The sequence below is a fragment of the Pipistrellus kuhlii genome, unplaced genomic scaffold (genome assembly GCF_014108245.1).
Source record: "Pipistrellus kuhlii isolate mPipKuh1 unplaced genomic scaffold, mPipKuh1.p scaffold_m20_p_26, whole genome shotgun sequence".
Classification (NCBI taxonomy): Eukaryota; Metazoa; Chordata; class Mammalia; order Chiroptera; family Vespertilionidae; genus Pipistrellus; species Pipistrellus kuhlii.
The window spans coordinates 7,535,880-7,556,202 of NW_023425525.1; the positions used below are offsets into that span (position 1 = coordinate 7,535,880).

Here is a 20,323-nt window from a genome sequence, read left to right on the forward strand (position 1 = left end):
CTGGAGAGAGCCTTGGAGGAGAGGAGACCATCTTGGATAGACTAGCTCTCACCAAACTCTCAGCTAATGCATTTGCATATGTAACCTCAGTCTGCATCATGTGTGACCTTCAGTCTGAATTAGAAGAACCACTTGAGCCCATACGCCCCATATCATTGTGAGGATTAATACATTACTGTGTTTAAGTCACTACATTTTGGTGTGACTTGTTATTCCATAAGAAACAATTTTTTTTTTCTGACAATGCTCTATTCTTTTCTTGAAAGATCTGTTGTTCCTAGCTTGGAATCTTGACATGAACTGAAAAGCAAGGCAGATAGAAGACATGGGCACACTGGGAGCTTAGGTGAAAGCTTACCTAATACAGACAAAAAAAGACCAATATCCCATGTGGTCTTAAGTAAACCTCCTGCTCCTGTGAGTGGGGTGGCCATTGTGATGGACATAGAGATCCACCATCAGATCCCCCTACAAAGATGCACTTGCTGCTCGGCTGCAGGGAGTCCAGGCAACAGAAAGCCTCCAGCCCCTTCGGGGTCTGCCTCAGCTGCACAGAGCAGTCTTTCCTAAGATGAGGCCTACATTTGGTGACTGAGTGAGGTGGGGATAGAAAGGCCTGGTCATTTTAGCCTGATGTGAAAGACTCTGGATTCCCTGCCGGTTGGCCATGGTTTAGATGGCCTGGGCCACAGCTGGATTTCCCACCCCTTCCTTTTACATGTGTCACTTCCTAATGTAAACATCTTGTATCCCAAACTTGGCCTCAATGTTTGCTTCTGGAGAACCCAACCTGTGACTGCCATGAGATTTAGGCCGTTTTACTTTTGCTATGTTCTGGTTTTGCTGGCCACAGACTGATTCCTATAAATGGACAGAAGAACTTTCCTAGGTCTAAAAGATGGAGACAAAGAACCCATGAATCAGGACTTCCCTCTTTGTGGAAGGGAACAACGCTGGGAGAGAGATGAAGATCCTGTTGAACAGTTTCTGTAACAATGCCAAAACATTTTCCCAGGGAATTAGCTGCATTTGGTAATCATTGTCTCCGATCTGTCTAGCAGTTACTTTCCTCCATTACATAGTGTCTTAAATGCTCACTCCCTCTCAACCAGTCACATTTACTGCTCATTGCTTATTCTGAGTTTGTCAATGCAATCAAGAACTTGGTAAAGACCTGCCTGGAACTGTTATTTCCTTCAGAAATAGTTCATAATGCTCCCAAAGCTGTTTAAAATTATTTTTAAAAATGATCTGTCAGCAGGAAATTCAAGAAAGGCAAGTGGCCAGCTCTCTGTGGATTATCTGAGGAAACCCTCAAATCCTTCCACTCAATGGTTATTCTCTTCTTAATTGTGTGTAGTCAAAGAAACACAATAAAGACCATGTTCGTTTTGGAAAAGCGCAGTTGGGAAGCTGGAATTATGCTTTCTGTCTGCACAACATGCTTTCCCCATCCTCCTCCTCCCTGGAGGCACTCTTTCCTGTAGGGGACAAATGATTCCATGTGGACCAGATGCGCTGCCAAAGACTGTCCATCGCCAACACTCCACCCCAACTTGGTGACCACCACCACCTCGTACACACCCAAGGGCAGCCATATGGGCTAGTTCTGGCCAACCAGAGTGTTCCACCCCACTCCACTGCCCTCTCAGGCTCAAAGGCACAGTGGTGCAGGGGAAAGGTTGGTTAGGGTTGTCAAATCTCAGATACAACTACTATTTGAAGCCTTAAGTGAGTTTCTAGGGTGAAACTTCTCGTTCCCCATTTATAAAGTAGTAAATTCAATCCCATAATTTATAGGGGAGCTACCAGAATTTCACAAAAAGGGGTGTGGCAGACTACAGGCCCAAGGGCTTGCTCATGCTCCTGTGGCCTTCCTGATACCCTGTGAAGTAACTGATCTCCCTCTGAGTTTACAGAACAAGAAACCAGCCCAAAGCTAGTAAGTGACAAAGTTGACATTCAAACCAGGTTTGTCTAATGTCATAGTCTACCTTCCTCTCCTGATACCAGACAACCCACCATGGATCATGACTCTCCAGAATGACCCAGCTTTGAGGGTGGTGGTTCCTTTGCTCTGGACTCAACCTCTAGCTGAAGGTATCAGGAAGTTCGGGGAGCACCTTCTTCCCATAAAGCTCCTAATATATCCCCTGTTTTCCAGGGACTTCCCTACCATGACCTCTCTCCACCCTGAATTCATCCTCTTGCTGACATTTTAAACTTCTCGAAGAACACACGTGCTTAAACACCTTCCATGGTGACAAGTGCTGTCTGCTGCCACTTTGAGATACTTAGAGGAGTCAAATTCATGGAGACAGAGGTAGAATGGTGGTTCCGGAGCTAGGGAGAGGGTTGGGGTGGGGATATACTATTCAGTGGGCCAGGGTTTCAGTGTTACAAGATGAAAAGTGCTATGGAGATGAATGGTGGTGATGGTTGCCCACAATCATATGCAATACCACTGAACTGTACACTTAAAAATGGTTGAGGTGGTAAATTTTATGTTTTGTGTTTTACCACAACAAAAAATGTGGGGGAAAACCCAAACAACCTTCAATGGCTCCCCAGTGCCTATACTCACCCCTTTGCCTACCGCAGAGGCCCCACAATCCCCTTCCACTTTCTCTCCCAGCTTTTACTATCCAGACTCCAAACGAAGTGCCCTGTCCCAAATACTCTAAAAATACTCAAGATTCTGCACACCTACCCTGTTTTCTCTGCTCAACTTAGTCAATTTTAGCATCTGTTCTTTTAGCACAAATTCCCAGATAGAGTCATAACTTTTCCTATCAGTGCATGGACCTGGTCTTACCACCTACTTAGCAACTCTAGTGCTTTCTGAAAACCTGATGCTCTGTCTATGGGAGGTGAGCTATGTGACCTCAGAGCTAATCCTAGAGGTGAAACACATTATTTCTCAGACCTGCTGTAATTATAACTAACATATGTGGACTCCCATTTTAAATATATTAGCATATTGCTGCCAATCTGTCATTCCAGAGGTGGGTACTCTTGAGAAGCAGAAAACCACTGGACTGGAAACCAGAAGGCCTGGGCTCTCAGCTCCGACATGGAATTGGTAGGAGACTTTGGGAGAGTCCCTTAACCTCTGGGCTTTGTTCTCCATCTGGAACAGTAGATCTGAAAGTCATTCCAGCTGTAAAATGTTACCCCTCTGAGAGGTTCCATCCTGTAATCACTAAATAAAACTAAATAACCTGAACTGATATTGGTAATGAAAACAAAACAAAAATACAATGACATAAACTACAACCATGGAAAACAGACTTGTTGGATATTATGCTAAAGGCATAATATTAGAAGCTATGTCCAGTGAGGTTTGATAGGAACGAAAACTGACCAGTGCCTTTTCTTTCAACGTTCATATGAAAAATAATTTCAATAAAAATATTTTCATACAAATAAAGATAGAAAAACCTGTAATGGTTTCCATGCTTTTGCCAGAAAAATGTAGCTTAATAAAATTTGTTCAAGGAAAATGTTCTTGAAGAAAGTTATCAGTGTTGCTTGTATTCCGATTGCAAATTTATATTTCTAAAGGTGGAGTCAAAACTTCCGTGGGGTTCAGATGACGTTTCAGTAATGTAGGAGCAAAATGTCCTGCATTTCAAAGACCATGACAACACCGAAAGGATCATGGCAGCCACTCAGACATTCGGAGGACAGAGAAAGACCCCGAAGGAAGCAGCAAAGTGGCCTGGACAGCAATGGCCATGGGTTGTCACCAGCCAAGGAGAAAGAGAATTAGACCTCTGATCTACCTGTAACACTATTCAGTCAATATATATTGACTTGACTAGACACACACACGCATACACATATATACACACATGTATACTCACACACACATATATACATATACACACATATACATTTACACACACACACACACACACACACACACACACATAACATACCTGAATCAATGCTAGTATATCTATACCTATAAACATATACACTGAAGGCCACTATGCTGTTCTATATTTCTTGCTAACCGAGCCCCTTTGGGCATTACTGAAAAGCAGATATTTCAGCTATTTCTTAGAAGATATCTTAGTGATAACTCAGTCCAAACCTGGCATTTTACAGATGAACAAACTGAGGCTCAGAAAAGGCCACTGCCCCAGATCACAAGGCCCTGTCCGATTGTTAGGATGGTACAGATGCCAAAGGCCCCCCTTGCCCTTCACCTGGCCTCTGAGGCTGGCTGCAGCTGCCTGGTTTCCCTGGGCATCGCTTGCTGGGAGACCAGGGGACACCTGCTCCCTCTCCCCAGCACCCCGTTGTTCCCTGCGGAGAGCTGCCACTCCTTTAAGTGGGCATTTTAAGGAACCATCCAAAAATAAGTCTACTTTGGTTTCAATTTTTAAATTAAAAGCTGTGGCGTTTGGCAGGGAGGGAGGTTTCTTTTTTGGCAGACACACATGCATGCTTCTGTTCTGTGTGTCTCATGCTGAAAAGCCAGTCCATGGCTAAGGTCCGCTGTTTCCATGATCAGTCGCTTGACATTTGGACGGTGCCCTCAGTCCAGCCGGACGGAGGACGCCTTTATTAACACCCGGGACCTCTTCCCTCCTCCATCCTGCCCTCATCTCCACCCACCACCCCTCCCTCCACCAAGCACTTCAGGGCAGGAGCTCTGCCAACATGTGTAAATCACCTACATGACATGCTGCGCGGTGAAGCCCTCCCTATCACAAACATATGTGGGCCTTGTTCCTTTTGTTGCCCGTTTTTGGCAGCCGGGGGAGTGCCATGCCGCTCTCAATGTGTTTTGCATTCACGAGAAGGGTCAGCGGGCGCCTGTGATATTTGCCACCAGCTTCTGAGTGGCAGGTGATCCCTTTGTCCACCTCTGTGGCACATGCAGCCGCGATCTGGTCTCCCAAGCGGCTGCTCTATGCACAGAGCTGCACGGGACACATGTGCAATGCCAAGCCCGGCATCACTCACAGGCTGGGCTGGGACACGGAATAACAGGTGGTGGAAGCAGCCGTGAAAGGATCTGGAGGACACACAGAGTGTGCCCGCTGCCACCCTCCTCATGAAGCAGAGAGCAGCTGGGGGCCCCCTGACTTGTCCATTGCCCCCAAATCTGCCCTTCATGGCCTAAGAAGAGATTCCTCTCACTGGAGCCCAGAAATAGGCTTTTCATCCGTTTCTTTTGTTCAGCAAGGCAGTTAACATTTTGGGCAATATTTAAATTTCTTACTTGCTTTTAATGATTAGAATGACTAGGGTGGGGTAGGCAAATTAGAACACCCGTAATTTTACTTGATCTATCAATTCTTTTGACATAAAAGTACCTCAGGAACCCCTTATGAAATTCTTTGTGATCTCTCATTTATTATGTCAAATTGAAGTACCTTCAAGGAAGACTGTGTCTGATTAATTTCTGTTTGGAGCATGGATTTGCCTAATGGAAAACTCGAACATTTAGAATCCCAAATACTCAGGGAGCCAAAACCGAGGTCCCAAAGTTGCCTCAAATAAAAAACTGAGGGCCATAAAAATCAAGTCCAAAACATTTAAATTTCTTCTCTTGACTAAGCAAATGCTTGCTGAGGGGCTTTCTTAATTTCTCCAAAAACTTTCTGGAGGGGAACAGTGCAACCGTCATGTAATCATTGGAGAAGCCTTCTCCAGAGGAGCCAAGATCCGCAAAGGTGCGGTGGACCAGTGTGGCCAGGAATAATATCTGATCCCTAAAAGGGAGGTCACACTAGGGCATCAGGTAGAGAGATTTTGTCTTGGGCTCCATGTGTGATACACAAATATGATCATAGATTGGCCAGAGGAGATTGCATTGTCCTTTCCTCATGGAATTGGCTCAAGCTCCCCCTTTGTTCCCAAATACACAAATTCTCTTCTTAACGATCCACCTTCTGGGGGCTGAGTATTCTCTTTCTCACTGCTGAACAATGCCTACACTTTGGTCTTGTGTACTTCAACAGAAACTCAAACCACTCTTCCCTGTGGAAAGCAAGGCCACAGGGGCCACATTTTGGCTGCTGTGGGCCTCTGCCTGAGGCCAGCCGTGCCTGATCGGTGTTTTCAGACTTTGTTTTCAACCCACTCTCCCATTCCCACAAGCCGAAGGCCCCAACGCACGTTCCTACCTGATGGAAGTTACCCACTTGCCGCACATAACCAGCCACTTCCTTATCAGACTTAAAGATCTTCCAAACTTTTCGTTCTGCCTTCTTGTATTCCCGGGATCCTTTCCAGCTCATGGCCATCAGGGAGCGCTCTGTCAGGGCAGCTGCCACGATGATGTCCAGCTGGCCGTTGTAGATGAGCACCTACAGGAAATCGAGCCGGGTACAAATGCAGGAGCCAGTGAGTAAAGCCAGTGACTCTGTCTAGGTAGAGAACGTGCCCACGCACATGCGCATGTATGGGAGAAAAGGAGCCGTGAGCTTCTCCCACGTGGTGCTCACAGAGGCCCAGCTCCCAGGCCAGTGGGGTCATTTTCTTCCAGTTGGCCACATGCATAAACAACTGGAAATAAACTGGAGCCTTAGTCTCCACCATTGCATTCTCCCAACATTTGATTCTTCATAGGAATCTACCTCAAGGCCTCTCTTGGTTGCAAACATGTTTGTGCTGTCTCACTTGATGATATTACATACTCGGAGGTATGGCTATGTCGAAGAGTAGGACTGTACTTAGCACATTTTAATGGAGCTGAGGAATACTACACCCCGGGTTTTCATGAGGCCTGTATTTCATTAACTGGGCTTTCAGGCACCACAGTAGCTGGCGGGCTGGGCCTTCTCTCGGGGTTGTTAACCCATATGGCTCTCCTCTCCACATTGATTTCACAGTGGCCACTATAATTCTTTGAGGCAGACAGACAGATGCAGGTGCCTCAGATTTGTTACTTGTTAGAGGCAACTGTGTCTGGTATGCGACTCCTAAGACCTCCTTTTCTTAAATAAGACAGCTATTTGTCAACAGTGAGAAGTGTCCTTCCTTCCCAGAATGCATTTGTACTTCTTGCCAATTTGATGGATATGATAAAAAAAAAAGAAACAAGCCTGGGGAAGCTCTTATCTTTTCTTCCCAAACAATGTCCAATTTGCTTGGAAAAGAATCCGGTCGCACCCGGCGCAGGTGAAGCTGTGGAACTCCCCGGACAGGGTAACAGCCGCTCTTCTCTGCAGAGCCATTCGACACAAACCCTTTCAATGTTGAGACCTTCCATCTCACTAGTCCTGATTTTTTAAATGATTTTTTGGGGGGGAAAAGCCCAAAGAAACTATATTCATTGGTCTTATTATAAAGAAAAACTCAAACACAATTTAAAGGTACCATGATTAGTAAGTAATTAAATGAACTGTGGTATGGACATTCTATGGGATAGAGCAAAACCATTTGCCTGAACCATAAAGCAATGTGGAAAACCCTTATTCCATAAGTCTGAGAGCCAAAAGTCAAATATACAGAGTGGCCAGATTATTATGACCTCTGAACACATAATAATCTCATCACTCGGTGTATATCCTTTATAATAAAAGGCTAATATGCAAATTGTCCCCTCAATCAGGAGTTTGACCAGTAGGCAGGCTGGCCAACCGCCCATGTCCCCTCCCCCTGGCCAGGCTGGCCAGACCCCATCCAATGCACGAATTCATACACCAGATCTCTCTCTATTTCTCCCTCTCTCTTTCTCTCCAGATTATTATGCATTCAGAGATCATAATAATCTGGCCACTCAGTATATATATCACCATTAGGAATGGATAAAATATGTATACATATTCTCATGTGTGGAATGAGACTATTTTTTAAAAAATGAATACAACCCATTAATTTCAGTCCTTTTCTTAGCTTTCTACTCTTCTTAGGCTATTTTTATGCAACTCCCACAGTATGAATGCTCACACCGCACTGTCCCTGTCCCCAGCAAGGGGTGTTCCTCAGCTCCAGGCCACTGTTCATCTATTTGGAAGCTGGTTTGGCTCAAGTGAAGACTTTTGGTTGAATCCTTGAACCGATAGAAAAGATTTCCATCCTGGCCTCCCTGGTATAGGCTTCTTAAAAGGCTCACACATAATTAAAAAGCCCGGGACTTTGACACACTGCAAATCCTCCGGTAGTCCGGGCCGGGCTGGTGGGAGATGAAAGAGCCCTGGGCTCTGCCGCAAAAATGCGGGTCTTTCATGTCCTTCCGTCACCATCACCACTTCACTCCCCTCAGCAGAAACCCAAAGGGGAAAATCCTGGTCGATGTAAAGCATCTTGAAAAGACTCAACTCCCCCACAGCAATAAAATTTCGCGTTGTTTATACAAAGACGCTGCCTCAAAGTCCCTGAGTACTTCAGGCTCAGGCAAAACTCCTCCAGCTGGCTCGCCAGCAGTATGGAAACAATTATATACGATCTGTACCAGCAAACAAGGCTTAAATGCTTCCCCATTCTAGGAAGGCCTGATTATAGCTGATTAACAAAGATAATCATCGCTAAAGTCATTCCTCTGCTAGACCTCAATGGAAAGATGCTCATTCACTAGGGCCGTGGTCGGCAAACTGCAGCTCCGGAGCCACAGGCAGCTCTTTGGCCCCTTGAGTGTGGCCCTTCCACAAAATACCACAGCCCGGGTGAGTCTATTTTGAAGAAGTGGCATTAGAAGAAGTTTAAGTTTAAAAATTGGGCTCTCAAAAGAAATGTCAATCGTTGTACTGTTGCTGTTTGGCTCTGTTGACTGATGAGTTTGCCGACCACTGAGCTAGGGGATGCCCCGGAGTCTCTGGCATTTTCCTCTCCATGAAGCTTGCTGAGGGTCTCTTGTAGCAACTTGCTATCAACAGTCTATTCTGAAATTGATTTAAGGGATTTCATCAACCAATGTCATCTTTAAGGGATGAAAACCCACAGATTACAGCAAAAACAGGCTAAGATGTACAGCATTAGTGTGCATGGTGGTTGAACTGAATTGAGGTGAATCCCTGCCCTGAGCTACGTCCCTGGTAGCGTCGGCTGGTCCTAAACCAGAGCAGTAGCTCCCTGGAATGCTGCAGTGAAGGGCTGACCTGCATCACTTTGCAGAGAGAGGGGCAAATGGAAATCCTTTCTTTATAAAACAAGGAAAACATTTTTAACTTTTAAAGGGCACACAAGTCAAATGCAACCAAAAAAGAAATCAGATTCATGTGCAAGTGAAGCGATTTCAGGGCTGGCCTTTAAGGTCGCCAGCCTTAAATATAAGAAATTCCTGAGCTTTTATTTTTATCTAGATGTCATGTTTATTCTCGGCAGACCTCACAGGACTATCCCAGCTGCCTTTGGGGCTAGGGGAGTGGATGCAGTATCCCAGGGGGCACTGACAGTGGGCTGAGAAGCCAGGTGGGTGAAGTGCATGGGTGGGTGGTCCTGAAGCCCACGGGCACATGTGGGCGACCCCCATCCTAACAGAGAAGTTCAAGGTCAAGGTATACACCCTGATGAGTTGGCCAGTTATGCAGGATCTGCACACACACATTCGCTTCATTTCTTCCTTGGAGGTTGACCAGCTGTCCCGGTTTGTCCTGGGCTGAGGAGTTTCCCAGGATGCAGGGCTTTCAGGCTAAAACTGGGACAGTCTGGGGCAAACCTCCCCCGGAGGCTTGCTGGTATTTTAAGCAGCGGGATCTAAAGACAGAGTGGAGACAGAAATGAATGCAGCCTTGAGCTACACCCCCCCTTGTCAGCAGCGAGGCTAACAAAACCCGGAGCAGGGACAGGGCTGCCGGGAGCTGGTTTCCCAGGCAGCATCCGGAACACGTGTCCTGGGTGGTCAGCTGTGAGGCCTCCTTTTAGAGAATGTTCTTTTCTTTCAGCACTTGGAGGACTGGCTGGTGAGCTTGTTGGAGGTGACGGTTATGTGAAGACATGGAAAATACTTCTTATTAAAAAAAAAAATCAATGAACAACTATGATTCCACTGTCTGTGCTCTATAATTACTATAAAAAGTTGCTTCCAATTTGGGAAAAGAAAACATCCAATCCAAGCAGCCAGGGTAGTCTACGTATGGGGGATCTGTTTTAAATTGACTGTTTTCTAGGTTTATTTTAGAAGTGTGGTTAGGATGCTTTTATAATGAAAAACTAATTTTTAAAAAGACCACAATGACATTAAGAGGTTAGGCACCTCCGTTTGGCAAAAGGTGGGTTTTATTGCAGAATCGTCTGTGCAAACTCCAATATTACCTGTTCCCAAATTTTCATGACAACTAAGTCAAAAGCACAACTTTAGTTCGTTCACAGCTGATCCTAAAGACTCATTCCAGAATTCAAGCTTTTGCAAGAGACAGTACTAGGCAATCTGGATTACAAGCATCTTTCCTGGGGTTGGGGGAGCGTGTCAAATGACAGAGATGAGAAAAGCATTTCTATGATGTTCTTTACTTTCTGAAGTGCTTTCATGTCCACGTGGCTTTATTCTCATTCTGCTCCGCGTGGTTGGGATGGAAGTGTTACAGAGCTCACCTCCGCGTTAGGAGACTGTGACACAGCCAGGTGCCAGAATGCATCCTAGATCCCGACTTGCAAACTTGTACCTGGAACTCCTAGGGAAAAGAGCGGAGGTCCTTCGAACCAACCAGCATGCGCTGATTCCCCACAGCTAAGAGCGCGGTGCCCTGGAAACGGAGAGTTGGTTGAGCATGACAGAGCTCGCATCTCCAGTTCAGAAACAATCTTGGCCTGTGTGCCCAAGTCCAGTGACATAGCTGTGGCATTTCTCACTTTGGCTCTATGGACAAGGATGTGTGCAAGAGCATTGCTCAGCTGGTGGCAGATGTCTCACTTCTGCAGGAAGTGGCCTTAGTGAAGCTGCTGTGGGCAGCATCAGCTCCTGGAGAGGGAGGCTCCCTGAGGACCCAGTCCATCCACAGCCCTTGCACAGTGCCTGGCACCCCATGGGACAGATGGACACTCACAAGGCATGGTCAGTTGCTCTCCTTAGGCATTCTGCAATCCTGTAGAGTGATGAATGCTGTGGCTTGCCCAGGTCCACTCTTCCTTCTCCTGATGACAAGCCTCCCAACCACCTCAAAGGATACAGCCCTAGTGGAGCTGTCAATCACAGAGTCCCACCTCTTCTGTGTCAGGGATGAGCACGTGACCTAAGCTAGGCCTCCTGGATGAATCTGCTCGGATTTTTCCTAGTCCCTAGCTTTCCTCTTCATGCCAGCTCTTCAGCTTTTCTGTGAATTCTGTGACCTCTCACGTCTTCTGATGAAGTCCTTTCATGCTTCAAGTAACCAGAACTGTTTATGTTGCTAAGAGCATGCCATCCATACCCATGCACCGTCAGAGCAGTGCACACAGGCTCCAGCATGCAGAATAGGGAACCCCTGGACCCATGGTTTACCCTCCCTGAGCTTCAGTTCCCTTTTCTGGACATGCAGACGGTAAGGCCTCCGTTCCACTGCAGTGAGGGTGAATGAGGTCATGCGAGTACAGCTCCTAGGACAGGGCCTGGTACAAACTGGCAGTCCAGTGAGAGTTAGGACCTCTTCATTGTTAGGCAGGTTGATCATTTGATAATGACTTGATTCAACAAAGCACTTCTTCTAAAGCAAACCCCCAGTGTGTATGGATGATCTTTTTGTGCTCGATAGTTGGTTGCCAAGCTCACTCTTCCGGACGAAGGCCTCTGGTAGGAGGGAATCCAGCCAGGGTAAACCTGAACTCTATGTATTCAAACTCCTGAAATAACACACCTCTCCCTGGGGCTTTTATACACATTAGGCATAGCATCTCAGAAATATTTTCTTGATAGTCAGAGCCATAAGTTCGTGAAGTCCTCTTTTTAAAGGAACTTACAGATTTGAAGCATGGGATTCAAAATGACAAGGAATTTCCCCACATTTAAATGCTAGGGAAGTATGGTAAAAGTATAGCGTTGAAAAGGACATTTTGAATAATAATCGAACCCGTCCATCCTTGTTATGTTACAGAAAGTGTGCTAACCATTTTGCATCCCTGACGATTTCATAACACCCCCAGAAGGCTGGCGATAGTTATCCTTTTTTCAGATACAAGGAGTCAGAGGTGCAGGGTCGTGAGCCAACTGGTGACAGGTTCAAGTTCAGATCTGCCCAAGTCCAAAAGGTTGTGCTTCTAACCTCTCTTTTACACTGTCTCCCTGCCCAAGTCCTTGCCCTAAACGAACACATGATCAGATGGTGTATTCTGTGTTTGTAATTCCACGTGCCAGGAACAAACCTAATGATAAGTGTGACTCCTTGAAATGAAGAATTCATGTTTACAGTTACGAGCACAGGCCCTGTGTCTGGGTTTTGAATCATAGCACGGCTACCTACTAATGAGATTGCCTTAATTAATTACTCATCCTGTCTAGAGTTCAGTTTCCTCATCTGTAAAATGGGAATAAGGGAAACAAATAGGACAGAGAGTCACTGGGAGAATTTCATAATATAATGCATGTAAAGCGCTTTGCATCCTATGCACACAGTAAGTGCTCAATTAATGCTAGCTAGTATTATTGTCACCACATTTAAAGAGCTCAATATAGCTATTCAAACAGCTGCATAATTTCCAAAAGAAATGTCACCTGTGGGTTACAATTGTGAGTTAGGAAGAAGGACTTAGCATTCTAACACAAAGGCATGAGGTCATAAATTTGGTAAAACATATAGCAGGGCCTTAGGAAAGTAGTATCTTGCAAACAGAAGGCTTGAGACCCAGCCCTGGCTCAGCCTCCAAGGCCTGACTTTGACATGGCACCTACTCACTCTTAGCCTTAACTTCCTCCTCCATGAAGTGAAATAGCTACGTAGCAGAGTTGCTATGAGGGCCACATGAGATACGAGGTGTAAAAATGTTTTGTAACTTGATGAGTAGGGTTTCATCAATGGTTTTGTTACTCCTTATGAAGATTAACCTGAAAATTACATTGCGATAGTGGGGTGCAGAGGTTTGAGATTGGCTGCCTGAGTCTGCATAGTGGCACAGTTTTTGCAATTAGATGCCAGCATTCAAATCCCAGGAGATCTGACCCTGCTGGGCCTGTGTTCCCCCTGGGCCACCGTGCCTAACCCTGGACTTTAGGTGTCCCTCTTACACACAGCCCCACCCCTTCCTTAGTACCTCCTCCATCCCCTCCACCCTCTCAGGTGCAAGGGCAGTTGCCATTTTTTTCAGTGCTTATGCTATTATTTTTCTTCAAAGAGAAAAATATTTCTTCGTATCCATGACTTTGTCATGGGCAAAACAGAAAGATCAGTAGGTCTCAATCCAACCCTGTCCATTGATTTCATTTCCTTCCTGGATCCTCAGGCAGCTGAAGTTCACTTCCATCCAAAATGGAAGGGAAGTGTGGCCTTTTGTCTGAGTGGGAGAAGAGCCATGACTTACGTAAGGAGTGTGTTGTGTCTGTTTGTTTACTCTGCTCAACTGAAATGTCAACTTATTCAGCAGCAAATATTTATGAAGTGCCTAAGCCTAAGGATTAGGCACTTGGGGGACAGATAGGAAAAAATGTGACCTCTGCCCTGCTGATGCTCCAGTTTTGTTTTGTTTTAACTCTTCAAAACATGACTCATCAGAAGAGGAAAGGCAAGTTTACCCTTTCATTCTCTAAGTTTGCCTTAAAGGAGAGGTCAACAAAAGTCTCTTTCACATGCTTCTTCCTAAAACCTAATCACTTAACCACAAACTTTTCAAGTTCGGATGTATATAAATCAGTAGTTGATTTCTACATTTCCCTCTCTCAGCATGGAAAAATTCTCCCCAGTACAGACCTAGTGAGCAGAATCAAAGGGTGCTGAACCCTTATTTTGCAGTGTATGCCTTTCCAAGGTATTTTCTGGGCAGATATAAAGCAAGCCACTGTTAGCAAAACAGTACTTGCTCACCACTTTACCTGCAGACTCAACTAACAAGATCCCATGTCCTCAGAACTCAGATCTGGGCTCCAAGTAAGTTAGGGGGTGCCACATGCTACTCATCCGGGAAAGAGACATCTGGCCCTTCCATGGTCCCGCACAACTGGATTCTTGAAAGAAGGGGCTGGGGCCAGAGATGTATATAAATGTGCATTTTGTTGTAAATGTCATTCCTCCCTTCTCAAGGCAGAAGGATGGAAATAAATCATGTGAGCGCTACTGACTGATCGAAACTTTAACTTCTTTGTTAAATCAAATCAAAAGAACACAAAACTGTTCCCTCTGTCTGCCCGTTTGCGCAGCTCCTATTAGGAAAATGACTGAAACGCCGCTGGAGGAGGTTTGGTCTCTCAGCACAACGGGAAAGCAGGCGTGCTTGTGTGCGAGGCGTTTTGTTGTTGCACTTTTAGACGAAAGATTTATGCTTATATTTTGGCCCATTTACAAGCCATCATAATACTTTGCAGACAAAGTTATGCTCTTTTCCCAATGATCTAGTGACCTTAATCTCTAATATTTTGTGGTTTCCTGTTTGGGGAAATGATTGAACAGCAGCCTAAGCTATTCCAGGCGGCCCCGGCGTTCCCAGTTGGCCGCTATCTGTCTTGGTTTTGAATGTTCTCCTGTTCACCAATCAAAAAAAAAAAATTGGTTTAAAAAAGCTTTTCCTACAGATGCTAAATCAATGAAACTCCTACCAAGCGGCCCTCCATGCTTCCTCCTCTGGCTGCCTTACTTATCATTCTTCTATTACAAACCCGGCAGCGCCAGGAGTCCTTTCTGCCTGAAGCAATTAGCATGCTCGGCCACTGTGCTCTCTGAGCAGAAGGGAATTAATTTCACTAACATCCAACTTGACCCAGGGCCATTCCCTGGGGCTTCTCACCAGCTCAGCTGCAAAAGAAGAGCCGCACTTCCACCCAGCACAGTGAGGTTCCGGAAATGTTCCCGCCTGGAGGCAGGGCTGTTGTCCCTTCCCTGACAATGCCTGGCCCCCAGGCCCCAGCTGCCAAGGCTCCCAGGACTCCCTCTTCCTGGTGAATTTGCAGGAATATCGGGCTGGAAGGCTGGAGAAGCCCAATCCCTGTGGTCCACTCGGAGAAGACGGTGGTAGAACACTAATGCCACCGCTGAATGAAGCGGCAATCACGTCTGCCACCTCGTTGTGCTTCCAAAGGGACATGTTTTGCCTCCAAGTTTAAGGACAAGGGAAGACAATGAAAGGGAGAAAATGAACTTGGCATAAACACCCCCATGTGCCTGCCATCCGCCTACCCGCTAGCGTTGCCAAGACGAGCAAAGAAAAATGAGAATGGAGCAAAACAAGGTTGAGAGTGTGTGCAGCCATTCTACAAATAATGTCTTGCAGCCAAAGAAAATGATTCCTGCTTTCTTGCAACTTAACTCTAAATAATTTTGTTGCTCTTAGAGGGGAACAAGGAGCTAAGCCAGAGTGGCAAAGAGCCAGCAAGCCATCACTCCAACCCAGGCATCTCTGAGGAGAAATTAACCACCTTGCATAGCACACTTAAAAGGACTGAAACCGTCCTTTCAGCCAAACTAGCTGAAACCGGTTTGGCTCAGTGGTAGAGCGTCAGCCTGTGGACTGAAAGATCCCAGGTTCAATTCCGGTCAAGGGCATCTACCTTGGTTGCGGGCACATCCCCAGTAGGGAGTTGTGCAGGAGGCAGCTAATCGATGTTTCTCTCTCATAGATGTTTCTAACTCTCTTTCTCCCTTCCTTTCTGTAAAAAATCAATAAAATATATATATATTTTTAAAAAAGGACTTCTCAGGATGGCCCAGAGTAATATTTTTCTCTGGTTTGAACAGAGAAGTCCCAGGTGCACTCCAGGGTCTTTCCTCTGCCTTCTCACTCCAGGCTCTGCTGTCAGAGCCCTTTTCTGACCTCACCTCTCCGGGGTCTCCTATGATCATCGTCCATCCCTGGGTTTAGGGACTGAGAGTGCCCAGGAGCAGGCCGCTGCTGCCCACACTAGTCCGTCAGGAGGGGAAAGTCCTCCCTGGTTGTCAGAATGTCAGTCCCAAGGCTTCAGCAGAGGGCCACCCTAAAAGACTGCCACCTGCTTGCCACAGTGGTTACCCCAGTCCCGTGAAAAGGGGGCAGGTGCCTGGCTGCCCAGCCTACTTTCCCTCACTGAATTCACCAGAGAAGCCCGGCTGATGTCTGCGGCCTCTGAGGTCTCAGCTGCATAGGAAAACCTGCTATCAGCAGGTGCAGGATCCTCTGCCCGCACTCTCAATGGGGCTATTCACCAGCGCCGCCCCGTTAGTCTGCGATTAGCCTTTTCCTCCCCCAAACACAACTTCCCCTTGTTCGGTAAGTAAAGCATCCTTTTCCCCGCTCTTTCCTGAGAATGTCAGCCAGGCTCCAAAGGATTGTGCAAGCCACTGTAAACAACACGGGGACTGTCAGGAGGCGGAAGAGACAGACTTGAGTATTCAGAGTGGGAGGAGCGCAGGGAGACAGGGAGATCTGGACAGAGGAGGTGGCTCCCCCCCCAGAGCTCTCTCGTTTCAGATAGCTGGGTTGAAGGTTGGGGCTTTCACGCAGCCACACGCAGTTCAGCACGAGAAGCCTGCGCTGTGTTGCCTGTTACCGTGAGAGGATGGGAGCTTCTCATCAGCAGCGAGTAGATGGCTCAGACCGAGCCACACAGGGGGAGGATTTCTACAAAGCAGGCCAGGCAAGTCCAGGGATGAAAAGCTCCCAGGGAGACCCCTAGACTAGAGGTTGTGACTCTGGCTTTCATGGGCACTGCGAAGGGTGGGAATGTGCCTTCCCCTTTGGACTAATAGCCAGGGCTGGCCGCCCCTGGATTCAGTCCCCTGTGCTCAGGGGAAGAGGAAACTGCAGTGGAAAGAGCACTGGACCTGGAGTCACATCTCATGGCCAATGGACTCAGATGGTGATGACCATGACCAGAACCAAAATACCAGCTTTGCATTTTGTCTCTATGACTCTAATATGGGACTCTCACATACAGTCCAAAAAAGTGCCCCAGTGCCAATCCATTTAGCCATCATTGGCAAAGCTTTTTGTCTTGTTTTCCTTTGCAAAATAAAAGCTGAGGCTGCACTATTGCCCTCCCACACCTCCAGGGAGGGTGGTGGCACACACGGCTTTGGAGGCATCAGTCTACCCTCGTCCTGCTCCACTGTGACACGAGGCATAGACTGAGAGGCAACTACCGAGTCCTGACATTTATCACATGCAAACTACTCCTCACTGTATCCAGAAAGCTGTGCTCTCCCCCATCCCCCCGCCATTTCTCTATTTAGCTTTTCAAAGTAAAATCAGCTGATACAATGGCCTTTGGTTCGGAGAAGTTGGATTTCACAGCAACTGAGTTTAAATACAGTCATTCCTTGGTGTCCATGGGGCAGTGGTTACAGGTTTCCTGCCGATACCAATATTGGAGGATGCTCAAGTCCCTTCTATATACTTGCATACATCCTTCTGTTCAATTTAAATTGCTCTAGATCACTTATAATACCTAATACAAGGTGAGTGCTGTATAAATAGTTGTTATACTGAATTGTTTAGGGAATAATGATATGAAAAATAGTCTGTACATTTCAGTGCAGATGCAATTATCATTGACCTAAGTATATAGGAACAACAAAAGAACAGTTTTTCTCTGGAATGTTATTGATCCATGGTTGATTGAATCTGGGGCTGCAGAACCTGTGGACACAGTGGGGCAACTATATTTGCATTTCTTAACTTAATGATTCTTAGGTTCCCTAGAATCTGCATAGCAAATGGTAGTGCCACTTAATGTCTTTCTTCTTACACCACCCTCTGCCCTGCCACATTTGGGTGATGCCAGGAAAAATTCTCCTTTTCCTGTTGCCAGAGATCACAAATGCACCTTCTAATGTTTGAGCATGAAGTCCCTTCAAACAACAAAATAAAGCCCTTGCAAAATGATCGGAGTGCTCACCAAGCAAAGCAGTTTAAAACAAGCTGGTCCACATGGCAGAATATAATATCAAAGGGTTTTTAAAAAAAAGTCAGAGAACATAAAAATACACCCTGGTTCTCCTTTGAACATTTCGTCCCAACATAAATTTAAGGACAGACAAAAAAAAAAAAAAAAAAAAAAAAAAAAAAAAAAAAAAAAAAAATTGTCAAAAGCATGGCAAGTTTGAGTGAAATCGAAGTCTGTTTCATACTATATAGGTATTCTCATTTCCCCATAATCATTGAAATCCTTACAAATCAACAAAGTCCAAAAGTATGTCTCATTAAAAAAAAAAAAAAAAAAAAAAAAAAAAAAAAAAAAAAAAAAAAAAAAAGCTAACCTGCACTTGGATTATAACTGAAGCAGGTACAATGACCTCACCAGGCACCCTGCAGTATAGAGTATAATACACTATTTTATTTGCCCATAAAGTGGCGCTGGCTGATCTATGGGCTATGGTTATATAAAATAAATGTCCCAGGATTAGCTTCCTCTCTTCCGTTACGCTTCACTAGGAGCCACTTCCTCCTCCCAGACATTCTTCACGGAATGACACTGGCATTCTCTTCCTGGCCTTCAAAGGCTTTGGAAAAAAGCGATCACATCAGCCTACAGTCAACAAAGCCAAGGGTTTCCCGTCATGGTTTCATGGGCACTTGGATTCCAACTGAGCCGCCGAGGAACCAGGCCCATGGAAGCGTAAACTTTTTCTTGGTTTGCTAGACACTTATCCAGCCTCGTTTCCTGGCCACTTTTGCTATTGACATTTTGTTATCAGGTGATGTTATGGAGGAAAATGTCACAAGCAAATAGAATGACTGTGAGAACCAGTCAGTTTTACTAGATGTATGTATTCCTCAAACCTCTATGCCGCCTCCTTTAATCAGGAACTGCCCATTCCTAACTGAAGACCTTTGGCTAGCCCCGGACAAGTAAACAAAACTCCAACGACCTGGGTGTTAAGATTTCAGTCTGGTGGGGAAGCTGAGAAAATAGTAAGATCCCGGATTCTGAAGATGCAATTAGTGGGAACTTAATGAGCTGCAGAATGATAAGTGACAGGAAAATGTAACTTTATATTTACAATTTCCTGACTAGATGAACTTTTAAACACAGCAAACTAAGCCCTACCCCATGGCAATTTAACCTTTCGAAGCACAGGCATATGGAGGTTAAGAGCTGGCACTTGGAGATAGTACCCCCTACCAGTGGGCTTCCAGACAACGTAGCAATGGGGACAGCCTCAAATCCAAGGCCAGTGCTTTGCTTTGAATCCAAATTGCCTCCATGTATAGAGCTGTGGCTCCTATTCGTTAAAAAAAAGATTTCACACAGGAAATGCACTACACACCCCCAACACACCCACACTGATACTCATTCTCATGTCTTTGAAACTATAGCCCATATATTTTTAGAAATAACTATAACCAGACAAAGAAAGAGAGGCTAAAAATATGCAGAATCTTTAGCAGGAATCTTCGCAAGAACAATGTACCTTCTATATCAGAAAGAACTAAGGACCAGGGGACCTCTACAAAGTTCAAGGTTTTCAAAGCCAACAGCTCTTAGGGAGAATGAGTCACACTTCTTAGGTTTTAGAGATGCCCTGTAAGTACTGTCATTATTCCCGTTTCACAGATGGGGAAGCTGAAGCTACGTGTTTAAGTATCCTTCCCAAAGGAACCCAGCCAGCGAATGGTGGAGCCAGCATTCAAACTCAGACTATCCAACTTGAGAACTCACGCTCCTAACCACCATGTTCTACAACCCTGCTGAATCCTAAAAATCCTGACAATATTGTGACTTGATTGAATCATGAAGAATCCCAATAACCCAGCAGATTATTTCCCATTGTAGTTATTTTGGAAATTATTAACATGATGTTGTAATTTACCACCCAAACGTCTGAAATTACTGAGTAGAGTCAGTTTGAGTACTCATCCCCTAGAGGTCATTACAAGAAAAGGTTTATGTTTCATACAGTTTGCCTAGAGGTGCCACAGGAGTTCCATTAGTTCTCAGGAGCTGAGGAGGGTCTTCCCCTGTCCAAATGAGATAGTCCGCATTGGCTAAAATGAACCTACCACAGGAAAAAGACTTCCAGGTTCCCAGGAATAGAAATGTGTGCACCATTTTCTATGACAAATTAGCACGGAGTCTTACATACATATCACTTTGAGAGTACTAATGTTTTAAGCCCATCTACGTTGTTCCAATTCCATTGCATATGCATTGAGGGTCACCACCATCATGGATAAGCCAAAGATATTCGCTGCCCTGTGGCTCTGCCAGCAGAGCACTGAGTATGCAGTCTGTCTGAGCAGATTTGTAATAGCGTTGTAGACTCTGCATGTCACTGATGCTAGATTATTTTCAAAAAGGGTTGTGTGTTTAGAAACTCAAACTCTGTGCTAA

General features: G+C 45.5%; 1 protein-coding gene across 1 annotated transcript in view; it reads right to left on the bottom strand.

Annotated features, from left to right (window-relative positions):
* CPVL (carboxypeptidase vitellogenic like) overlaps positions 1–20,323 on the bottom strand; it is a 96,160-nt gene that overhangs the window by 14,746 nt on the left and 61,091 nt on the right. The window contains exon 12 of the mRNA XM_036453748.2: positions 6,144–6,326. Within this exon, the coding sequence (XP_036309641.1) occupies positions 6,144–6,326 (183 nt within the window). The remainder of the gene's footprint in view (positions 1–6,143; positions 6,327–20,323) is intronic.